We start from the raw sequence: 24693 nt of genomic DNA, 5'->3' as shown, positions 1-24693 counted from the left end.
ACAGGCTCAGGGTGCAAAATCCTGTCTTTGCTCTGCAACTTTACTGTGACTAATCCAATCCAGAAAGCATGTATTAAAACCCTAATCTGTGCATTGCACTGTAGTAATGGGGCTATAGAAGACAAAAGGAAAATCATTCCCTGTCCTTAAACTTGCCTTCTACCAGCTTAGATAAATCATCTAACTTCTCTGGGACTCACTTTTATCAACCTATAAAATGAAGAAATTGGATTAGATAATCTCTAAGGTCATTTGAAGTGCTAAGTCTGTTATATTAAGTGCATACTACATTCAAGGCACTCTGCCAAACACAGGGATTACAAAGACTGATATGATGTGGACTCTGCTCTTTAAGGTGGGAATGGGCATGGAAAGAGGAAAATGTCTAAGGCAAAATGATATAAATTCAAAGCAGAGGTTCAGGTGAAGTACTATGAAAAATTTGATGAGGATGAGATCACTTGGCAGGGAAAGGAATCATGGGTTTCTTAATTATATTTCTCTATGGAAACAGCATAAGAAATTGTGGGTAGGTTCTCATATGAATGTCTTCCAAGGTTTTGTCCTTGGCCCTCTTCTCTGTTCTCCAAAGCCTCCCTTTTCAATAGCTCATCAACGACAATGGGTTCATTTATCTTGATGCTAATGACTACCAAACCTAATTTCTCTCCTGAACTCTAGTCCTGTATCATCAAATACTTGTGACCCTCAGTGGCCCACATACATTTCAGATTCATTATGACCAGCAAAAACCTCTGTATTTGACCTCCAGATCTGTTCTTCCTCCAAACATGCCTGTTCCTGTTGTGTGTATGACCGTTTTTCTACTCAGTCTGAAATATGGCATCAAAATCATTCTTGTCCCGTCCCTTGTCTTCATCCTTCACATACAATTGATTACTAGATTTTGTCAATCCTGTCTCCAGAACATCTCTTGCATCTGACCTTTTTCCTCCACTTATGTCACCGCTAGATTTAGTCAAGCCCTTATTACACATCACATTCAATCTCCTTCAGAACAGCTTCTGTTTTTCTTTTTAAATAAATGTTTACTGATATCTTTTGTTTTCACACCACCTAGATTTCTTCCTCTTTCCCACCCTATGCATCTCCCCAGAGAATCATTTTTTGTCCTATAGTTTTTTTTTTCAAGAAAAAGAGAATCGATGATAAAATGTTGGAGAAGATGTGGGAAAATTGGAACACTAATGCATTAGTTGGTGAGGTTGTGAAATGATCCAAGCATTTTGGAGAGCAATTTGGAACTTTGCCCAAAGGGCTATAAAATTGTGCCTACCCTTTGACCCAGCAATACCACTTCTAGATCTGTATCCCAAAGAGATCATAAAAATGGGACCCACATGTGCAAAAATATTTATAGCAACTCTGTATGTGGTGGCAAAGAATTGGAAATTGAGGGGATGTCCATCGATTGGGGAATGGCTGAACAAATTGTGGTATATGAATGTAATGGAATACTATTGTGCTATGAGAAGTGATGAGCAGGCCGACTTCACATAAACCTCGAAAGGCTTACATGAACTGATGCAGAACGAAATGAGCAGAACCAGAACAACAGTGTACACAGTAACAACCACATTTTGTGATGACTGACTTTGATAGACTTGGCTCTTCACAGCAATGCAAGAATCTTAAGACAACTGGGGCAGCTAGGTGGCGCAGTGGATAGAGCACTGGCCTTGGATTCAGGAGGACCTGAGTTCAAATGTGGCCTCAGACACATAACACTTACTAGCTGTGTGACCCTGGGCAAGTCACTTAACCCCATTGCCTAGCCAAAAAAAAAAAAAGAAAAAAAAAGAATCTAAGACAACTCCAAAAGACTCACGATGGAAATTGCTATCTAGGTCCAGAGAAAAAACTATGGAGTCTGAATGCAGATGGAAGCATACCATTTGCTCTCCTTTTCCTTTGTTGTTTTGTTTTATTGCTTCATTTTTGTGGTTCCTCCCATTAGGTCCAAGTGTTCTTTATATCATGACTAATGGGAAAATATGCTTAATATGAGTATATAAGTAGAGCCTATATCAGATTACATGTTGTCTGGGGAGAGGGGAAGAGGAGTAGTAGGGGCAGAAAATTTAAAACTCAAAATCTTATAAAAGTGAATGTTGAAAACTAAAAATAAATAAATTAATTAGCAAGAAAAAATAAAGAAAAATAGAATGAAGAAAAAAAATCAGCAAAGCCAATCAGTACATCAAAGAAATATGATAATATACTCAGTGTTTCACAGCAGTGGACCCCCTAGGTCTTCAGAGGAGTATGGGGAGAATGAGTGTTTTCTCATACCTGTTTTTTGGGGCCATTTTTGTTTTTATAATCTTGCAACTTTCATTTTTAGTTATTTTGTAGTTGATCTTTACATTTACATTGTTGTAGTCTTTATGTAGGGCAGCTAGGTGGCGCCATAGTGCACAGCACCAGGCCTGGAAACAGGAAGACTCATCTTCCTGAGTTCAAATATGGCCTCAGACACTTACTAGCTGTATAACCCTGGCCAAGTCACTTAACCCTTTTTGCTTCAGTTTCCTTCTCTGTAAAATGATCTGGAGAAGAAAATAGTGAAGCAATCTAACATCTTTGCCAAGAAAACCCCAGATGGGGTTAAAAAGAGTCAGGCATGACTGAACAACAGCTGAACCAATTTTTATATGTATTTTTTTTCCCTTGGCTCTACTTACTTCATTTTTCATCAGTTCATCTCAGTCTTCCTATGCTTCTCAGTATTCATCATATTCATTGCTTCCTACAGAATGACAATATTTCATTAAATTCATGTGCCAGAATTTGTTTAGCCATTCCTCAATCAGTAGTCATCTACTTTATTTTTAAGTTCTTTGTAACCAGAAAAAATGCCACTGTAACATTTTAGTGTGTATGGAGTCTTTCTTTGTATCGATGACTTCCTTGGGGCATGTCTCTAACAGCGCAATCTCTGGATCAAAATGTATGAACGTTTTATTTTTTTTTCAGCCAAAGACGAGGTTTATTAAAGATCCTCCATATTAGTCAGACTCTTAAGGAGTCTGAGCATCTGTGAGCTATTGGCTAGATTATAAGAATCTGAGCAGTCGCTAGATTTTAAGAATCTGAGCATCTTAATGGAGACCAGATGGACTTTATTGTATGAATATTTTACCCACTTTATTTGCATGATTAATAATTACATTTCAGAATGGCTGGACCAATTCATAGCTCATCCAACAATGTTTTAGTGAATGTATCTTTCCCAAACATAGAAATGATTTTTCACTTTCTTTTCCTATCCTCGGGGCCTTGGAGACCTTAAATATTTGTTTGTTGATTTGAATGCATAGATTCATAAGATGATAGGATTTAGAAGTAGAAGAAACATTAGAGACCATTGAGTCCACCCCACCTCCATTTTACATTTGATTTTATACATCTAAGAATGATCTCATGCCACAGAGAACTAGTTTTCTTGGCATTTTCCTTAATTTGCAATAGGAGATCACTGGATGGTGAGGCAGGAGACCTTGAATCCCATCTTGACCGCTCCATTAACCTGACCTGGGACAAGTTATTTTCTGTCTCCGGGCCCCAGTTTCCTAATCCACAAAATGAGGAAGGAGAGTGAACTAAAAGATCTCGGAGCTTCCTTCTGCCTCCAACTTTCTGTGATTCTATGATCATTAGAAAGATATTTTTTTTGTTCCAGCATGCATCTTAGGAGATGTTGTGATAGTACTTTTCAAAATAATCTGTCATAGGAAAATATGTGACGGATTGGGGTATTGCTGGATGATATATATCTCCCAAAGATAGGTGGTAAAAGTTACCGATGACTTAAGAGATGTGGGAACAAATGGTTTGCTGATTTATTGCAAGCTACCAAGTTTATTTTCTAAATGGAGGAGCTCCTCAAGCTCTGATAAACCCTCTTTTCTTTGATTTTATGATCGGGAGAGCTGACGTTTAATACAGACCTTGCCAAACACAGCTCCCACTGTGATTACCAGCAGGTGAATTTGAGCTGTAACATTTTATAATGGAATCTCAGAAGTGTAATTGAATTAAATTTAGGTAGTGAGCTGAACCTTTTTGAGTTCTGGATTTATGAGACCAATAAAATTAGGATTACAGAGGAAGCTGGTTACCTAAATTTGCAAAATCAAAAAGCTTTGGGAAAGCTGCTTCATCAGCATTGTGTCTTATCTGATCCTAATAGGAGGCAATGGATATCGTGGAGAACATTTCATATGGAGACTATCCTAACGTTTATATACTAATAAGAGAAGCAGTGATGTGTAATACAAAGAGAAAAAGACTTAAACGCACAAAACTAAATTTCAGTTCAATTCAGTAAGCATCTCTCAAGTGCTTACTATGCACCAGGGACTATAGTTAGATATGCAAAGAGCAAGATGAACTTAGCCCTGCCTTCTAAGAAGGTAAGTCCCAGTCTTCTTAATTATCACAAGTTGATGGCATGATCTGGGCTACTCAGCACACAGGGGCATTGTGACAGGAATGCATTCTTAACTCTGAGAGGCTCTAGAAATGTGAACTCTGAGAAGTTCAGTTCAGTGAGAATTTATTAAGCACCTATGTGTTAGGGACCGTGGCAGCTGCTGGGAGACACCAGGGTAAAAGCAGAATAATCCCCACTCTCAAGGACCCTAGGTAATATTGGGTAAGTATTTGGAAAGTGGTGAGCTATCTTAGCAGATGCTGCTGTCTTATTCTACCCTATTAGATAAGAAACACATCCCACTGCCCTGAGTCCACATGGGCATTTTTCCTCCATTTTAAAGAATGGAAATTCAAACTGCTGGGTTGGCACATCTTTCCCATAATAATTAGATTCCTGCTCTTACCCTGTTCAGACTAGCATATTAATGCAACAGCAAGGGCATTCTACATACATTTCTCTAGTTTATTGATTTTTTTTAATCTAGTACCCAATTGAAGTTCTATCTAGTGTGCTACACACACTTGGAACATTTTAATTTTCCATTGGGCTATTTTCAAAATACAATGTTTAGACAATGGCAATGGTCAGAATATAACAATAGAGAGATTCTCTGAGTACCAGTGACACAAATTCTGCTCCTAACAACAGAAACAGAGACAAAAGCAACACGCCAGAATCACATTTTGCTCCTGGTAATGATACATTGGAGACCTTAAATTTTAGCTCTGAATCTGATGAAAAGATCTTAGAGGTTAATTTGGGGGGACATACGTGGGAAGTAGTCCTATTTGTCTGTATAAGACACTTACCCTTTACTTATTAACATGTCTTAATAGAAGTGACCAAAACTGAAGGCCTGTTATAGCTGCTGAATAGTGTACTGATGAGGCCTTGAGTAGCAGACTTTTGGAGTAGAAGTTGCTTCATTTTTCTTTATATAATAATTTATTACATTTGTAGACTCCGAAAAGTTTATGTAGTCCATAAGATCTAGAATTGATTGAAGCTCAGAGGCCATTAAGTTTAGGAGTTCTTAACCTGGATAGATTTTTAGTACCTGTGAAATTGGAGGTTAAAAAAAAAAATCTTTGTTGTTTAGTCGTTTCAGGCATGTCTGACTCTTTATGACTTCCTTTGGGGTTTTCTTGGCAAAGATACTGGAGCAGTTTTCCATTTCCTTCTCGAGCTTATTTTAGAAATGAGGAAACTGAGGCAAACAGGGTTAAGTGACCTTTCAGGGTCACACAGATAGTAAGTGTCTGGGGCTGGATTTGAACTCAGGAAGTTGAGGCTTCATAACTTCAGACCATGTACTCTATCCACTTTGTCATCTAGCTCCCGAGTAAGACTATAGTTAGCTTACTATTCTCATAGAATCTTGAGCTATTGGGCCTTATGGTCCCTTCATTTCACACCTGAGAAAACTTAAGACCAATAAATGTAAACCCCTTGAGGGCAAAAACTCTTTTATTTTTGTCTTTGTAACCTTAACACCTAGCTTAGTGCCTGGAACAGAGTAGACTTAATAAATGATTGTTAAATTGAATTTTGAGGGAAGTTGACTTGTCTGAAGCTACACAGATGGTACTTTTCTGACCCCATATCTAATCTTCTTTCAGTTACACTTAATCCATAAAGATATTTTCCCAGATTTTCTTTTATCAGAAATACTACAGCAGTGTATCCCTCTCTATTGTGATTTTGGTACTGTTTTGGCAAGGCACATGGTAGGCATGAGTAGCCTGTAATATATTTCCATTGAAAAATTGCATGCCGAGATATCAAACTTGAGGCCCATGGGCACAACTAGCAGAATTCCTAAGTGTAGCCTAAACCAGATTAAAATATAGTTGGGAAATTAAATTAAAATACATTTATTTTATTTTAAATAAAAGCAAAATATAACATATGTAATGTCAATTTATGGTTTTCTAAGTTAGTATGTAGCCTACAGGGATCTGTTTTTATTTGAGTTTGATACCACTGGCCTATTGGATATTATTAGAGAAAAGCATAACCAGAAATGGAGATGGAATGGTGATAAAGGAGTTCAAGGTGAGTTCAGGGTAATCACCCAGTCCCATACTGGTATTTGTGCTGTGTTACCAGATATAAATGAAGGCCTCTGGCATGTTGGATAGAACTCTCTGTGGAGGATTTATGTAAGACAGAAAAGTTGCATATGATGAGAAGGCATGACGGATTGATGCAGTGCCATTGGAAGAAATACCCATTCATTCATTCATTCAATAAATATTAAGCACCTACTATGTTCCAGGCACTGTGCTAAGCTCTGGGGATACAAAAAGAGACAAAAGACAAATTAACGAGATCACTGATCCCTCAGAGAGTCAAAGTATCAAACAGCATCTAATTGAATGCTTTTACTTAACAGAGTTTTTCTCACCACAGGAGATAATTTTTAACAATTAGCAATGTCCCACAATACACAAAAGAAATCCATACATTTATTTTCTGTGATTATATATTTTTTTTGTAAGGGAGCCCTTTTATTTTGTTGGGGGGAAAGGAAGTAGTGATAATGATACTTAAAAAAATGGAAAAAATAGTGTCAATGAATCATTTAATCACAAGGGCAGAAGGAAGTTTATAAAGGGATAGAGACAAGTAGGGCAGGGTTAGAACTACTGTGTTACATTAAAATATATACGTTAAAAAACCACAACAGCCAAGTTCTACGTGGCAGAGATTCCTCATGAGGGCCTCTTTTTCTGTCCTTTTTTTTTTTTGGCTTAAGGAAATGCTTAAGTTTCCCAAGTTCATAACAATAAAAAAGGAATTTTAAAAAATGTCCCACAATAGAATATGTTAACCAAAATGGAAAATGATCTCTCAGCCCATGAAAGTATTCAAAAGTAAGATGGATGCTGTAATTCATCATCTCAGAGGCTGGTTGCTATGGTCCCTTCAAATTAGAATTCTCTGATTCCGTTTTTATCAATCCCATTGTTATTTCATTCTGGGGAAATTGCTCATGCAAAAAAATCAACATTTCTTCTCTCCTCCCTCCAAATATTATTAAGAACCAAATCTGTGCAAAGAGAAAGGCAACATGGCATATTGGATAGAGAGGTGCTTTCAGAGTTAGAAAGTCCAAGGTTCAAGCCATGTCCCTGATGCTAGTCATTTGACATTGGTCAGTTTGCAAAATCTCTCAGTTCCCTAGATAATTCTTTAAAATGATTTAACTGTACACAGATAGCCACTTAATGAATATTTTTTGAATTGGAAATTGAATTGGCTGTAGATTTTGGAAGAACCTAAATGCCAGGAAAGGTGTCTGTGCTTTCTTCATTAGGCAGGAGAGGACCCTTCAAGTATGATCTAGCCTTCTGCCACTTTGAGTCTCCTCAAATTTGCATGGGGTGAGTTTGGTTTCTGGGAGAGGCAATGATTTTTAAAAAATTATAATAAAGCATTGGGAGAACACATAATTTCCTCTCCCTTTCCCCAAAAGTAGCAGAAAGCATTGCCTTTCTAGTCCCATTTTCATCAGTCATCTTCCTGCTAAAATTTTGAGTTTCCTTGGCAAGATTGACTTTCTTCTTTAACTTTATCTCAGCCCTCTTTCATGTTATTGGCCTGTGCTCTTTTGACCCAGGGATTTCTGTTCTATAGCAGTGGCTGCTGACATCCAGGTTTTGATCAAGAAGATGGAAATAGTTCATTTACCCCCCAAAGCTGTGTTGTCATGACTGTGTCATTTGAAGTCTAAAGGTCAGTCTGACAGGGCACTCACTAAACAAGTGGGAAAAGAGAGGAAATAGAGGAGACACATTTGGAATGGAAAGTAGTATTTTTTTTCTGTCAAAAGTTTGCATATGGAGAAATGCTTTTGTACTGAAGGTAGAAATGAGTAGAATTAAGGAGGACAAAGCTTGATGGACTGAATCAAGTAAAGTCACCATTTCAACTCTACCATTTCATTAGTTATGCTTATCTGCTTCTTCCAAGATAATTTTTTAAGGAGTTGACTGATTTTGGAAAACAAAAGTTTGCGATGAATAGTTATCAAACGTGCATCTGGGGTACATCAAAAGTACATGGTAATCCCTGAGTTCCCAGCTACCTCTAAATATATAATGCAGTGACCTTAAGTTGGACGCATAATATGGTCTACCATACTGAAAGAAAATGGCAGCCAAAAGAAGGTTTGAAATGGGAGAGATACACATATATATGCACATATGTGTACATATACATATGTATGCATATATGTAATTTTAAAACAAGTAATTTCTCATTTGTAAAAAATGTTATGAATTTGATATATACACACATGCCAAGAGTGTCTTTGATGAGGATATTAAAAGGGAGCAGATAAAATTTTGCAGGAAATAATTCCACAGAAGGTCGCATCTTTAAAATCATTTGACTGAAAGAGTAGATCCCTCTGTGTTTATTATTTTACCATAAATAAGTATTTGATTCACTAGAGTGAATTAGGTGGCACAGTGGATAGAGCTCTGAGCCTAAAGTCAAGATCCCCACCCCTCCCACCCCAGTAAGTTCATTATTCCCAAGAATTTTGACAATTTCTTTCCCCTTTCCATATGTCTTTAGAATGAAGTGGTGGTTGGCCAAGCTTCCATGGATTTAGTTGTACTTACTACCTGTCAAATACAAAGTGGACTCAAGTGTGTGTGTGTGTGTGTGTGTGTGTTGTTCAGGGGAGCAGAGTTTATTTAATTAGGCTTTGGGTAATATAGAATTAGAAAATTTCAGAGTTGGAAGGGAGTTCGGCATCTTTCTCTTCTAACCTATACTGAAGCTAATACTCCATCATAACAAACTATGCTTGAAAAACATAAACTCATCTTTGAGAGGTCAAATACAGCTTAGACACTTACTAGCTGTGTAACCCTGGGCAAGTCACTTAACCTTGTGGCCTAAGTTGCCTCATTTGTAAGATGAGCTGGAGAAGGAAATGGCAAACCACTCCAATATCTTTGCAGAGAAAACCGCAAATGGGGTCATGAACAGTTAGACACAACTGGACAACAACAGCGAGGAAAGAGTAAAATACCTTGTTGCTTTCTTTGATTCAGATATCTCTCATGCATATGCCAGAATTATACAATATTCTTTGAAAGATCTAACAATAGAGAGAACTTTGTTCAGTGATCCTTTAATCATTGACATAAAGAGTTAGGATCAAGAACTTGACCTGTGATTTCTGTAGTACCAGAAATTCCGAAGTGAAGAAAATCCTTTGACTAGTTCTGGCTGGCATCTTCTCTGTGACTTAGAGTCTTTGAGAGTTTGCTAGAGCAGTGGTGTCAAATGCAGATAGAAAGGGATCTGCAGCCCATGTATTTATTTAGAAAACAACACATCAACCTTATCTATGTTGTATTGTATTTTTATTAATCTTGTTAAACATTTCCAAATTACGTTTTAGTCTGGTTCCCAGATGCCTAGAACACTGAGCTATTAAGTGACTTTTCCACTGTCACAAAGCTAATGTGTCAGAAGCTGGACTTAACCCCAAGTCTTCCTGGCTTTGAGGATGGTTGTCTATGAATTTAAGGAAAGATACACACACACACACACACACACACACACACACACACACACACACACGAGATATGTGCTTGTCAAAAGTGTTTTTGCTATGGTCACCAAAAAGATCTAGTACAGAGTCCTAGTAAAAGAGAGATTCCTTAGAGATGATGAGGAACTTTTGATATTCCTTTTTGCATATGATATTGAGCTCCTTGTATTAAGCTTAAAATGTTACAGAACTTCCTAAATTCCTACTCTTTTAAGAGTTTGACCTAACTCTCCAAATGGGGAAAAAAAACAAACCTAAGCCAATCATCATCATCACCATCATCATCGTCATCATCATCATCAATCATCATCATCATCACCATCATCACCATCATCTTCATCATCATCATCATCATCAATCATCACCATCATCACCATCATCATTGTCATCATCATCGTCATCATCATCATCACCATCATCACCATCATCATCGTCATCATCATCATCATCATCATCATCATCATCATCATCATCATCATCAACATCATGCTTACTATGAACCAGGCACTGTGCTAAGTTCTTTATAATTATTATCCCATTTGATTCTCACAACCGTGGGAGGTAGGTGCTATTATTAACCACATTCTACATATGAGAAAATGGAGACCAAAAAAAGTTAAGTACCTTGCTCAGGGTCACACAGATAGTAAGTGTCTAAGGCAGCATTTGAACTGAAGCCTTCCAGACTCCAAACCTGACATATTATCCCCAGCACCACTTAACTTCCCAGAATAGCTTTTGTTCAAAGCCTACTATGTCCTTGAGTGGGTAACTTAAGGTGCTCGTCAGAATTTAGAGTGTGGGATGTAGATCTTAATAGACAATATAAACGGACAGTAGTATGGGCATATATTGAATAGGAAGATATTTGACTGGATTGCCTTTGAGGGATTGCAAATTTATTTTCATGATCCCAAGCTTCTTCCTGAAACAAATGAAACACTGTAGTCTCCCAAGAATTGGGATTGAGTATCACCAAAAAGCAATGGAGAGGTACGTAGTCTGTATGAGGATATTACATCATATACATAAGTACTTACTCAGGAGAAGCAATATAAAGGGTGTCATCAGATAAATATGTGATAAAAAAGATGGGCTGGCCACATGTCAAGACACAGCCTTTATGTGTGTATGTGTGTGCATGCGTGTGTGTGTGTGTATGAGAGTGAGAGAGAGAGAGAGAGAGAGGGAGGGAGGGAGACACTAACCCTCAGAAAGGTTTATCATCCACAGATCTTGGCAATAAATAGACAAATTTCTTCTTTTACTTGTAGTCTTGGATAATTCATTTTAATGTGCATTATAATGAGACTCAAATTTGCCTGCATATAGACTGTTACAATCTCATGATTCCAACTGGTTCTGTCTCCTTCCTTGCTTTTTCTACATGACACCATCTCCACCCCCCAAACCCCAGGAAACTCATTATTCCTGGGTTTTTGACAATTTCTTTCCCCTTTCCATATGTCTTTAGAGTGAAGTGGTGGTAGGCCAGGCTCCCATGGATTGTGCTTATTACCTGTCAAATACAAAGTAGTCTTGCGTGTGTGTGTGTGTGTGTGTGTGTGTGTGTGTGTGTGTGTGTCCAGGGGAGTAGAGTTTATTCACTTAAGCTTTGAGTGAATCACAGAATTAGAAAATATCAGAGTTGAAAGGGAGCTTGGGGTCTATCTCTTCTAACCTATACTGAAGCGAATCCCCCATCATAGCAATCCTGGGACATTTATCCAAACTGTGCTTGACAAGTTTCCAATGATGATATCATAAGCAAATTAGGGAAGCATGGAGTATTTTACCCTGTTAGTTTTGTGGGTATGGGAAGAATTTATGACCAAATTAGAAAGCATTACAGTATATAAAATGGATAATTTTTATACATCAAATTAAAAGATTTTTTTTGTACAAACAAAACCAATGTGGAAGACTAGAAGGAAAGCAGAAAACTAGAAAAAAAATTTATAGCAAGTTTCTTTGATATGTGTGATATGTGTCATTTCTAAAATTTATACAGAACTCAGTCAAATTTATAATACAAGTCATTCCCCAACTGATACATGGTCAAAGGATATGAAAAGGCAGTTTTTAGAAGAAATCAAAGCTATCTATAGTCATATGAAAAAATGCTCTAAATCACTATTGATTAGAGAAACACAAATTAAAACAGCTCTTAAGATATCACTTGGTTAATATGACACAAAAGGAAAATGACAGGTGTTGAAGGGGATATTAATAAAAAGGAGGAACCCTGAGGCATTGTTGATAGAGTTGTGAACTACTTGTGAATTGATCCAACCGTTGTGGAGAGCAATTTAGAACCATGCCCAAAGGGCTATAAAACTGCATATACCTTTTGACCCAGCGATACCACTACTAGGCCTGTACCCAAAGAGATCAGAGAAAGGGGAAAATGATCTATATGTATAAAAGTATTTGAAGCAGCACTTTTTGTGGTGGCAAAGAATTAGAAATTGAGAGGATGCCCATTAATCGGGGAATTGCTGAACAAGCTGTGGTATATGATTGTTATGGAAAACTATTGTGACAGGATGCTTTCAGAAAAACCTGGAATGACTTACACGAACTGATGCAAAGTGAAATGAGCAGAACGAGGAGAGCATTGTACATAGTAACAGTAATATTGCATGATGATCAACTATGAATGCCTTTGCTATTCTCCAACAAAACAGTGATGCAAGACAGTTCTGAAGGACTCATAATGGAAAATGCTGTCCACCTCCAGAGAAAGAACTGATAAAGTCTGAATGCAGATTGAAGCATAGTATTTTTTTTTTGCTTTCTATATTATTCTTGTGTGGGTTTTTTTTTTTGGTATGTGTTTTCTTTTGCAAAATGGCTAACATGGAAATGTTTTCTATTCTTACACATATATAATCTATATAAAATTGCTTGCCTTCTCAAGGAGGGAGGTAGGGAGGGAGAAAAAGAGAGAATATGGAACTTTAAAAAATGTTAATTTTGGGGGCAGCTAGGTGGTGCAGTGGATAGAGCACTGGCCCTGAATTCAGGAGGACCTGAGTTCAAATCCAGTCTCAGACACATAACACTTACTAGCTGTGTGACCCTGGGCAAGTCACTTAACCCCATTGCCTAACCAAAAAAAAATGTTAATTTTTGTCCACATGAAATTGATAAAAAATAAAAATTAAATTAAAAAAGAAAATTAAAAGAAGTTTGCAGTAGGAAAAACCCACTGTATCCTGAGGTATCTGCATGGTCCATTCTTTATAGAGCTCCAATTGTTGTGTAGTTTTCTTTGTGGTTTTTTCCTCCCTTAGCCCAAACTTGTATATGCCTTTTTGCAACTATTGCTATGGGTTCTATCCTCAGAGACCAAATGGCAAAATTCTAGTCCCTCTTCTACATGACAGCCCCACAAATATTTGAGTATGGTTAACATGTTATAGGGTTGTAGAACACAGATTCAGAGCTGAGCTGGAGGAAAACTTAGTTGAGTCATTGAGTCAAACCACCTCATTTTGGAGTTGAGGTAACTGAGGCCCAGTGAAGTTTATTTACTTGACCAGAGTCACAGAAGTACTAAGTGTCTTGGGTGAGGTTTGAACCCCTTCCTGACACCAAGTCTAATATTCCGCTCACTAACCCACACTGCCTCTTCACAATATTCCCGTTATGGACTGACCAGGATGGAGTACAAACAGACCTTCATCTCCTTGTCATGGTAACTACAGTTCTTCCTGTAGTCCTAAGATTACATTAACTTTTCAGGATGCCACATGATATTGCCTCCTCCTTAGCTTACAATCTGCTAAAACCCACAGATCTTTTTTTTTTTTGGATAAACTGCAGTTTATCTTAGAGATAATGTCTAAATTTGTTTTTCTTCTTTTTCTTTTTTTCATAGGTTTCACCAAACCATGGTGCCCATGTAGCAGGATTTTTCATTGCATTTCTAGTCTCTCTGGTACTTACCTGTGTCATATTTTTATTTATGTCTTGGTCCCGATGTTTTAAATGGAACATCTGTAATAAAAACCGGGTGAGTAATCGCATGAGTTTCCTTCTATGCTGATATTATTGGTGTTTAGCTATAAAATATGATGGTATATTTTGTGAGTTAGGTTGAACCTGTAGTTGTATAACAATCATAACCAAGGGCATAGGATGTTAGAATCACAGAGATAGAAGGGACCGTAGAGAGGTCATTTAGTACAACCCACAATGCAAGCGTTCAATCTCTTGACAGTATTACATCTCAGAAGGTAAGTCATCCTTCATACACGCTTGGTTCTGGTGTCCCAGATGTCCTATACATGTGCCTGTGTTCATGCTGTTCATAGATCTAGAATGTTATTTATCTTATCTCTTGCCCTCTCTTCCTATTTAATTCTTCCTCATCTTTTAAATTCCATTTTGAATGTCACTATAAAGCTTTCCCTGATCCTTCCTTCTCCCCACAGAGTAATGTCTTTTATCCTCAGACATCACATATCATGTTCTTTTGTATTTCTCTACTGAACTTTTCTTGGAATGTTTATATATTGTGGCTAACTGTGCTTGTGCCATATATCTCTCTTCCTCTGTAAGCTCCATAGGGCAGAGGCTGTGACTAAAGTATACTTTGTGTCTCCCAAAGTATCTGTCTCGATACCCTCTGCACAATACGTGCTTAATAAGCGATCATTGAATTAATCCAGTCTATGTTTTAATACCTCTAGGGAATTCATTCCATGATGAAGCCTGCTCCATTACTGACAAGTTGTTATCATTTGGAAGTTATTCCTTTACATGGAGATAAAATCAGTCTTCCTAAAATACAGTCAATTCTTTGTTATTGGTACTATTGAAGTAGAGATCATTGTATGTGATGAATAATACATGAGCAATCTCAGAAATCATTTACTAAGCTTCCATTTCTTAGTGTCATTGAACAATATATTATACAAAAAATAGACATTGTTCCTATCCAGGTACATATAATCTAAAAAAAAGTTTTATGGTCGAATATATAAAAGGCGTAAAGAATGCATTGAGAGATAAACATTGGTGTTTTATTAAAATTGTACTGAATTCTGATAAGGAATAATGGCATGCTAGATTTGTAGAGACACTTAGTTTATAACATATTTTTAGGATCATAAATTTAGACCTAGAAGGAAACTTAGAGATCAAATAGTCCAACCTCTTCATTTTATAAGCAGAAACTGAGTCCCTAAGAGCAGAAGAGATTTGTCTAAGACTCGATATTTAGTAAGTAGCCCTTGAGAACTTGAAAGCAAGTGCCCTCCCTCTAAATCAAGGACTTTCTCTTGTGAGGTAAGTAAGGCAGGTGACATTATAGCTCATTTCTGGCACAAAAATACTACTTTGTATTAAGATTAACCATGTCCTTACCTTAACCAAACCACCTAATTATAAACCTCATGTGGACAGAAATCACAATTTATTTATCACAATTTATTTATGGTCCCTGGCATAGGGTCTTGTACATAGTAAATGGTCAGTAAATGAGCATGAAAGTAAGAGGTATTAACTCCTCTAGTTATTCTGAAAGATTTTAAAAAGGAATTTTGGATTTCAGAATTTGGTGTATTTGAATGATACAAGAGATATGACTTGATGGCTTCATGGGAGAAGAAAAAATGTAGTGAAAAAGAACCAGAGAGAGGACTTCCATGATCAGATGAAAGAGACAAGGAGTCAATTTCCATTCAGGTACAGAAGCTCAAGAGGTAGATTTTGTGCCTGAGTCAAGGTTAAGACAAATTTCACTCCTTGCTTGGAGAAGGAAGCACATGAATTATAGACATGATTGAATCATAGAGTGCTTAAGCTGGAAAGGACCTTAGAACATGAACTTCAGATGTTAGCCTTGAGGGATATTAGAAATCTTTCAGTTCAACACCCCTAATTTATTCCTGGCTGTGTGAGCATAGGAAGGAAGGAAGAGAGAAGAGAAGAAAGGAAGAAAGAAGGAAGGAAGGGGAGCAAGGAAGAATAGAAGAAAGGAAAGAAGGAAGGATAGAAGAAAGGAAAGGAGAAAGGAGAGAAGAAAGAAGGAAGGATAGAAGAAAGGAAGGAAAGAAGGGAGGCAGGGAGGAAAGAAGAAAGGAAACAAATACACCAAATTCTGAAACCTAAAATTCCTTGTAAAAGCACCTACTATGTGCCAGACACTGTGCTAAGCACTTTACAAATGTTAGCTCATTTATCTCCTCAATAACCCTGAGAGATAGGTGCTATTATTATCCCCATTTTACAGTTGAGGAAACTGAGGCAGCTAGAGGGTTGACTTGCCAGGGTCACAAAGCTAGGAAGTGTTCAAGGCCATATTTACCTCAGGCCTTCCTGACTCTTCCTGACTCGTTCAAGGACCAGTGAGTGGCCTATCCACTGCACTCTTTCTCTACCTCCACAGGCAAGTCATTTAATTTTTTTTGACTCAGTTTTCCTGTTTGTAAAATGAGGATAACAAAACATGTACCATTTAAATATCGCAATTTTAGAGTTAGGACTAGCACCCATGTTTCCTGACTCCCAGTCCAGATAATTGCCTCAACACTATGGGAAGCCACTTGTGTTGGTGAGTAAATAGGTGCAAGTTGTAGTCCCAGTTCTTTCATTAACTAGCTAGATGCCTTTGGGCCTCTCTTTCCTCATCTGCCCAGAGAGGAGATAGGACCTGATGACCTCTGGTGTCCACTTCAGCCTTAACCTTTTAGTATTCTAACAGATAGCATATGGAGTGAGATCTGGACTGCATTGATTAGAGAACAAATGCTCGTGATCCTTGCAAGAGACAGCTTATCTGTGTAGCAAAATACCTTAAATTTCTGAAGGTAGCTACTTTCCTGTGGAAGTTTGTGTGTGTGCTTAGTTTGTCTTGCTTTATTTTTAAAGATTAGAATTAGGTCAAGAAGGGAGGGGTGTGTGTGTGTGTGTGTGTGTGTGTGTGTGTGTGTGTGTTTGTGTTTGCAGTTGGTCTCCAGGGAGAGTAATTTTCTCTGTGTGAGAGCAGTGTAGCTGGTAGAAGACCCTTGTTTAGAATGGTCTGAATCATAATCATAATAATACTAATCACAAACTTGTGGCATTTTAAGATTTGCGAAATGTTTGACAAAATTGATCCTCAAACCTTGTGAAGTAGGGACTGTTATTATCCCCAGGGTTACACAGTTGAAGGACTTCTAATGAAGGAATCACACTCACGTGTTCCTGCCTCTAAGACCAGCACTCTATCCATTATGCCATCTGGCTGTCATGTTGAATGTCCTGTGATAGTGGATTGAGAAGCAAACATATCGAACCAAATCCCAAGTTGGTCTTTGAAATATAAGTTTTTATCCTGGATTTCATGAAATTTCAGGTATCAGAGTTCACTTGGACATCATATTATCCAGGGATTCTTAATCTTTCTTGGGGGGTCATGGACCCCTTTGGGAGTTTAATAACATGGATGTACTCCTCAGAATGGGTTGAAGGAAATGCTAAATTCAATTGTTGGTGAAAATAAAGCCGTAATTTTTCTCATCCAAGTTTGTGGCCCCCCCTAAAATCTACTAACAGATCCCTTGGAGTCCATGGACCCCATAATAAAAACTGCTGATAAGTTCAAAAGCCCTTTATTTTATAGTTAAAGAACTTAAACTTCAAGAAGTTCCTTGGCCAAGGTCACATTGCAACTTGGTAACAAAGCTGAAACTTGAATACAAGTCTCTTCCATTCTCTTTCCTGTCCCCTTTCCACTATATTCCAGCTACTTCTTTTCCTAATTTCCTCAAGCTTTTTTTTAAACTACAACAGAACTGAAGAGACATTGAATGGTATATAAATAACCCTCCTCCCTTTCCAGTTAGGAATATCCTTAGAGAGGATTTTCACTCCATCTCCCATACATAAGTCATCATTGACCACATGCTTCCACCTGCTTTCATTTTTGTCCTTTAGCTTATTGCTTTTAATATTCATGGACCTCATTAATAGAGTATAGTTGGAAAGAAATCAGGCAAAATTCATGACAGGAGTTAATTCTGGATCTTAGAAGGAGATCACAGCCTTGGCAAGGTAATCAGCGATGTGTTAATTTGATTCCAGTTTTGAAGATCTTTGAACATTTTGCCTTGAAAATGCATGGTAACTAACATCTTACTCTATCTTGGTATTTTGCTTTCTTTTCATAATAATAATTTAGGAAATTTAGGGAAAATACATAGTTTGATTGGCCTCTCCTACCTTTGCATAAATTTACTCTGAATGTTGTGTAGAAAATCATGGCTGGTGTTCCATTGAAATGAGAGCTTTCCCCTCTGTGTAGCATGAAATAAGATGGAAAAATGGGTCTCACTATCTTGCTAATGCAGCTTTAAGCCCCCAAACTGAAAGGTCCTAAAGAAACTTTGATGAAAGTATAGAGGCATATTATTCTATGTCTACATAATATATATGTATATATTTATATATATATATATATATCTCATATATATATATGATATATATATATATGTATGTATACATACACACACATATATATATATATATCATATATATATATGATATATATATATATATATGTATGTATACATACACACACATATATTATAGAGCTAGGAGGGTAGCTTACATGTTGGATAATAGGTTCCAAAAATAACTTCCATGTATTAGAATGATAGTCTGTATCTAATAAAATGAAATTTAATATGAATAAATTTAAAGTCTTACATATCAATTAAAAAAGCCAACCACAAAAATATAAAATATACATTGGGTTTGTGTAAGACAACCCTCTTTGGGGTTCATTTTCCTGATTTATGAAGTGAGGAGCTTAGATCTGAAACTCTACAAAGTTCTTTCCTAGCTCTAATATTTTTATTCAGCCAGCTCTAATGTTGGTGTTCTGTGGTCCCTTCCAACTGTAATACTTTATAACCTAAGGTCCCTTCTAATGCCATCATTCTGTATTCTATGTTTTGATGTCCCTTCTAGGCTCTACCATTCTATGACTCTATGATTGCTTATAAACCAGAGAAGTTTAATGATAATTCCATCTGTTGCTTCCGACACTTACCTATTTTATCTTTTCTAGTCTTGCCATTTTCTAGATAGCGATATAACTTAGGTTTTCTAAAATTCCTCTGCAGGTCCAGCAGGGCCTGCATCAAGAAAGCAAGCTGGAGTACTCACAGTTCACTTCAGTGGATGGTGTGAGTGAAGAATTCACCATCGGTGACCAAATCATTGACATACTGTCATCTGAAGAGCCAGGGAACATGGTTCAAGCCTTAGAAGAGTAAGAATCCATATTCTAGCTTTGTCTTCCTCTGAGTCCTCTCTTTAATTCTGCCTCTGTGAACATGAAAAGGTATACTCTTCTTCCAAACCCCCAGTGGACTAACTGAAGAATGCAATCAGAACAAATTCATCTTCTTTCTCCGTAACATTTTTGGATTATTCTAAGTTGTAGAACTTTGTAACATCAAGCCAAAATCTACTTCCCTGCATCTTCTCTCTCTTCATTCTTCTTATTCTGAATCTGAACAATTCAACATTAATTTGGAATCAAGGAACTAGGTTTTACCATTAGTTCTGTCACTTATCACTATGACCCTGGGCAACTTACTTTCCCAGAGGTAACATACAATTTGTGGAGAGGCAGCATAGTGTGGTTAGAAGGGGTATTAATCAGATCTCAGTGTCAGCACCTGTATGTGATTTTGGGCAAGCCATATAGCCTTTTTGAACCTCAGTTTTCTCATCAGTAAAATGGAAACAATCACTGCCCTTCTTATTTTAGAAAAAGTTGTTGTAAAGACCAAATAAAATAATGATTGCGAAAGTGCATTAAGATGGTAAAGAGCTACAGAAATGTAATTGGTTCTTATGATACAACTGGAAGAAATAAAAAATGGTGAAAAGAGGAGAACTTTGTTGAAAAGATGGGAATTCAGCTAAAGCTTTCAAATGGAGAGACTATCTGGTGATTTGCAAATAGAAATCAGAATTCAAACCAGATGTGAAAGGAACTTGACTTTCCTAAGTAAGGAAATCCTCATTCCCCTGAGATAACCACTATTTTACACCTAATTTATAATGTGTTGTGACTAAATAATCATTACAAATAGAAGCACTGTTAGGATTCCTTTAAGAGGTGCCTATGACTCTGACCAGGCAAAGACATGGGAATGAGCTAATGTTAATCCATGTCTGTGTTGGAGTAATTTGGCTTTCTTATTTTTTTTCCTCCCCATTAGTCATTCTGGAGACATTCATTCGTCTGCCTTCATGTTAGCTTAATGTCCACATCTGATCGTGAGTGAAAAATACTGATTTGGTATCAGGGGCCCAAATAAAAACATTAATGAAGGAGATGGAGATTGAGGACAAGGCCACTGATAAAGGTTAGGCTGGCTAGTCAAAAATTACTTTCTGATAGTAACAGAGTGTTAAGTTACTGAAGGTCATTTGTTTCTTGAAAGTAGGGAAATGATTTGGCATATAGGATTTCATGTTCACCTTGCAAGGTTTAACTTGTAGGTAGGAGAGTACCCTATACACATGTGAGCAGGGTAATTGGCTCCATGTGTCACAGTTCCTGCTTTTAAAACTGCTCCATTACTAAATCTCAGCTCTCAGCTACTCAGATCTGGTTGACATTTAATAACTAGGTGATACTGGGAAAATCTCTTTATTTCTGTGGGTCTCACTTTCCTCATTTGTAAAATAAGGAAGCCAGACTAGATGGTTTCAGAGGAACTGTCACCTCGAAATCTGATACTGTGATTGTATGTGGTTTTCCCTGTCTCTGACCTTTTCAATGTGGACAACAGTAATGAGCTAGAGTAAATATTCATTAGTTAAGAACCAGCCTATTTAAACTAGATGATGAATTTTTCAAATCTCAGCAGCTCTCAAAAAAGCACGTACTAAGTTATAAAAGGTTTGTGATTGTTGTTGATGGGAGGGACACCAACAAGAAATATGGGCATGATTGCCTTCTGGTCTTAGAGCCGTAGAATCATTTGTGAGTTGAAAGATTGCACTTAGCCAAGCAGTGCAACCCATACATGAAGAGTCAGAAGACTGATTCATACCTTGCTTCTATCTGTAGTTTCCTTGTTTGCAAAGAAGGAATGATAATATTTGCATTCCTTTCTTCATAGAATGGTTGAGGAAAGTGCTTAAAAAACTCCTAGAGTACTATAGAAATATTTGATTTGATATTTTGCAGCATCTCTGATCTCAACAGCGTGGGTTCTCTTTGTCAGTGTGGATCACAAATTATTTTTGCCTTCTCATGCTGAGCAAGATCAGTATGTCTTATCTAATGTTTTTTTTTTAATATAGCTCCTCTAGATGGGGTAGTGGATAGAGTGCCAAATTTGGAGTCAGGGAAAATTAAATTTAAATCCTTCCTAAGACATTTACTACCTGTATAACTCGGGGTAAGTCATTTACTGTTTTGAGTCTTAGTTTCCTCATTCGTGAGATAGTGATACTAATGGCACTTATTTGACTAGGATGTTGTGAGGATCAAATGATGTAACCTACATAAAGTACTTAACAAACTTTGCAAACTAAAGGATTATGTAAATGTTAGCTATTATTAGAAGATTCATCTGATACCCTGGAGGCATTTGTCCAACACTTTTAATATTTTGTAAAGACCGGTGATGCACTTAGTGTATTTATTCTGCTTCATGACCAGCTCATCTCCTTTTCTAGACATTTGCATTCTTGATAAAATCTTGGACGTGGCTTCTTGTGTTCTGTTAATCATCGTAATACGGTACAGCTGAATGACAATTACCATTGGTTTTCATTTATATGTATTTATATATACATACATTTATATGTATATATATATATATATAAATACATATACACATATATACGTACATATACACATATATAGACACATGTACCCCCTACATAAATGTGTATGTATGTATATCTATTTATCTATCTATATATCCATCCTGTGATTTTAAGTCCTTTGATATGAGGCAATCTGATTTTAATCATATAACGAAGCTAGGGTAATATCAATGCTAAAAGTAAATGCTTTGACAGTATTTGCCAGCTTTGGGTCACTGAAAGAGTATAAAACTTTCCAAATGTACCTCAAACTACAACTGGTCCCTCCCACTTTATATCATTGTCTCAGCAATGTGCATTCTCCATCTACTTGATATTTTTTTTTGGGGGGAAGGGAGGGAGAGATTGCTAGATTCTTCTCTCTTATGCTTTGCAAGGATCTCAATGAAGTAGCCTCATGGTGTTCCAGGGCTTGGATGAGGCATGCAGCACAATGTTGTCTTCAAACCAGAACAGCTAGAGAACTTCTATGTTATTAGGGAATCCTTCGTCTGTTTTTGACATGACAGGCTGTGTGACAGTGGTGAATACTTTTGCCAAAAAGCATCTTTCCTTTTTTTTTTTGTCTTATGTGATCCAGGTAGTCAGTGAATTCTTAAATACGTTATTTCTCTGCATCAGCATAAGCATTTTTCTTATATGGAAGTCCTCATACCAATGAAATCCCTATTCCCTTTCTCATTGCTGGTGGGTTCTTGGATATATATTGGTAGTTACTGATAGCTTTTTATCTTTCTTTGGGGAGGAGGAGATAATAATGCCATCTATATTATTTCTGTTCTTTTGTAATTCTTCCTCCTTCTTTTGAAGTATCTTATAAATCTATTCCAAATCCATTTAAAATCATGTTCCTCTCTAAAATGGACTTTCTTTATATTAAAATTAAATTAATTTAAAAATAATTAAAATTAAAAATAATTAAAATATTTTAATTATTATTTTTCAAAAATGGTTTTCCTTTGTTATCTTGTATATTTAATTTTATTCACTTAGAAATATTATTCTGAGAATGGGCCCTAGGCTTTACCAGGCTGCCAAAGGGGTTTGGGCTAAAAAAAAAAAGGTTAGAATCCCCTGCTCTAGAGATCTGTTTGCTCAATTTGAGCTGCTCTTCTGAATATCCATTTTAGGTGCATATAGACTCCACATATACCCCAATGAGTACTGATGTTTGAGAATCCAAATATGATCGTTCAATTGTCATTGAGGATGAGAAGCCATTGCTGTCAAGATGGGGGAAGTATTATCTGCTTTTTTATATCCATTTTCATCCCCAGATGTTCTTAGGATGATATGGTTGAATTGGGTAGCCTACTAAGCTTTCTGTGAGCTCTGTTGGCTTTGTATGACTTCTCAGCTTTTTGCGATGATATTGTTCAGTTTTCAGTTTTCTTCTATCACGTATTACAAATGACCTCTTCTTTTAAATAGACATTACCCTTACAGTATTTACTTGCGAAGATAGTTTCTGGATTCCTTTGACCTTGTTGTCATTATGATCATTTCAGACTAAAATATATCTCAGTGATGTAGATAATGAGAATAAAAATCTGTTATCTGTCACCCAGTTTTGAGGGTGAGAAGCTTACTTGAATAGATTGAGTCAGAGCTGTTGTAATTATATTCAATTTAATCTCAAATCTATTGGTTTTCCCCCTATTTTGCTGTTAACTTTGGTCTTCATTTTAATTGGTCAGTACTCTGAATATATACAGACATCCAATTCCGAAATAACAGCTGCACATCAGTCACTCATTTCTTTTCTGTTAAAATACAATCATTTTCATTTTTTCCAACTTCTGATGCTTTCGTATCCAGAGACTTCCAAATCTCGAAAACTATATTGATGCAATCCAGATGTGTAATTTAGAACCTTTAGATGCTTTCATTTCTTAATACCAAACCAATATTTTTTTGCCTTTTCTTCCCTACTCTTATGTTGAATTTACCTTCCCTTCTCCCATGCTGGATTTTACCTGAAGTTAAAGGTCGGCTTGATTCTGAGGATCTTATAAAAGTTCTTCACAGAATTTCCTACTTCTTCCTCTAAAACATAAGCTGTGATTCCAATCATGGTGGACTGTTTGCATGTACTCATCTGGTGCCTTCGATTGCTAACACCCTCTCTCCCTCCCCCCACCCTTGTTTCTAACTTCTTTGTATTTATTTCATATAGTATATATTATCTTACATATAATCATGTGTCCCTCTTATCTCCTGAGAGGCTATATACTTTTTCAGAGCAGGGATTGATTAATTTCTGTCTGTTTTACCGCCCCCCCCCATGCCTTGCATAATGTCTGCCACATAACGAATATTTAATAAATGCGTATTGATCAAGCACTCAAGATAACTTTGTCCTAGACAAAATGATGTATCTTGTGGCCCTTTGGTGCTTGAAGATACTGACTCCTCTGACTTTTTTTCACGTCTCTCAGAGGAGAGCTTAGGAGTCAGCTTTCTATTTATTTTCCTTTATCAAATCAATTCGACAAATATTAACAACCACTAACTATGTGTCAGGTGTGGTGCTAAGCTCCGGAGATATAAAGTGGGTGGAGAGATGTCCTATGTACAAAGACAAAAATAAAATAGTCCTTTCCCTCAAGGGGCATAGATTCTATTGGAGGGGGGGTGGAGTGAGAGTGGGTAAAGGGGATATACCATGGACATAGATATGTTCAGCCTTCCATTTAGTGGCAATTTAGAAATGTCTTCTGATTTCATTTATAATGAAACTATCAATCTCTATGTAAATGTCAATTGTTTTAATTTAAGAACAAACGCCATAAATAATCTCTTGACTTGC

The 24693-nt window shown here is 36.9% G+C and overlaps 1 protein-coding gene across 1 annotated transcript in view; it reads left to right on the top strand.

The window, feature by feature from the left end:
* The window catches only part of EVC2 (EvC ciliary complex subunit 2), a 194199-nt gene that overhangs the window by 49259 nt on the left and 120247 nt on the right, over positions 1 to 24693 (top strand). Inside the window, 2 exon segments of the mRNA XM_020992259.2 lie at positions 13918 to 14052; positions 19151 to 19299. Of these exon segments, the coding sequence (XP_020847918.1) occupies positions 13918 to 14052; positions 19151 to 19299 (284 nt within the window).

Source organism: Phascolarctos cinereus, unplaced genomic scaffold (genome assembly GCF_003287225.1).
Source record: "Phascolarctos cinereus isolate Bilbo 61053 unplaced genomic scaffold, phaCin_HiC Scaffold_9;HRSCAF=440, whole genome shotgun sequence".
NCBI classification, from domain to species: Eukaryota; Metazoa; Chordata; class Mammalia; order Diprotodontia; family Phascolarctidae; genus Phascolarctos; species Phascolarctos cinereus.
Note: the sequence above shows the minus strand (reverse complement) of the source record. Positions and strands in the feature narration are given on the sequence as shown.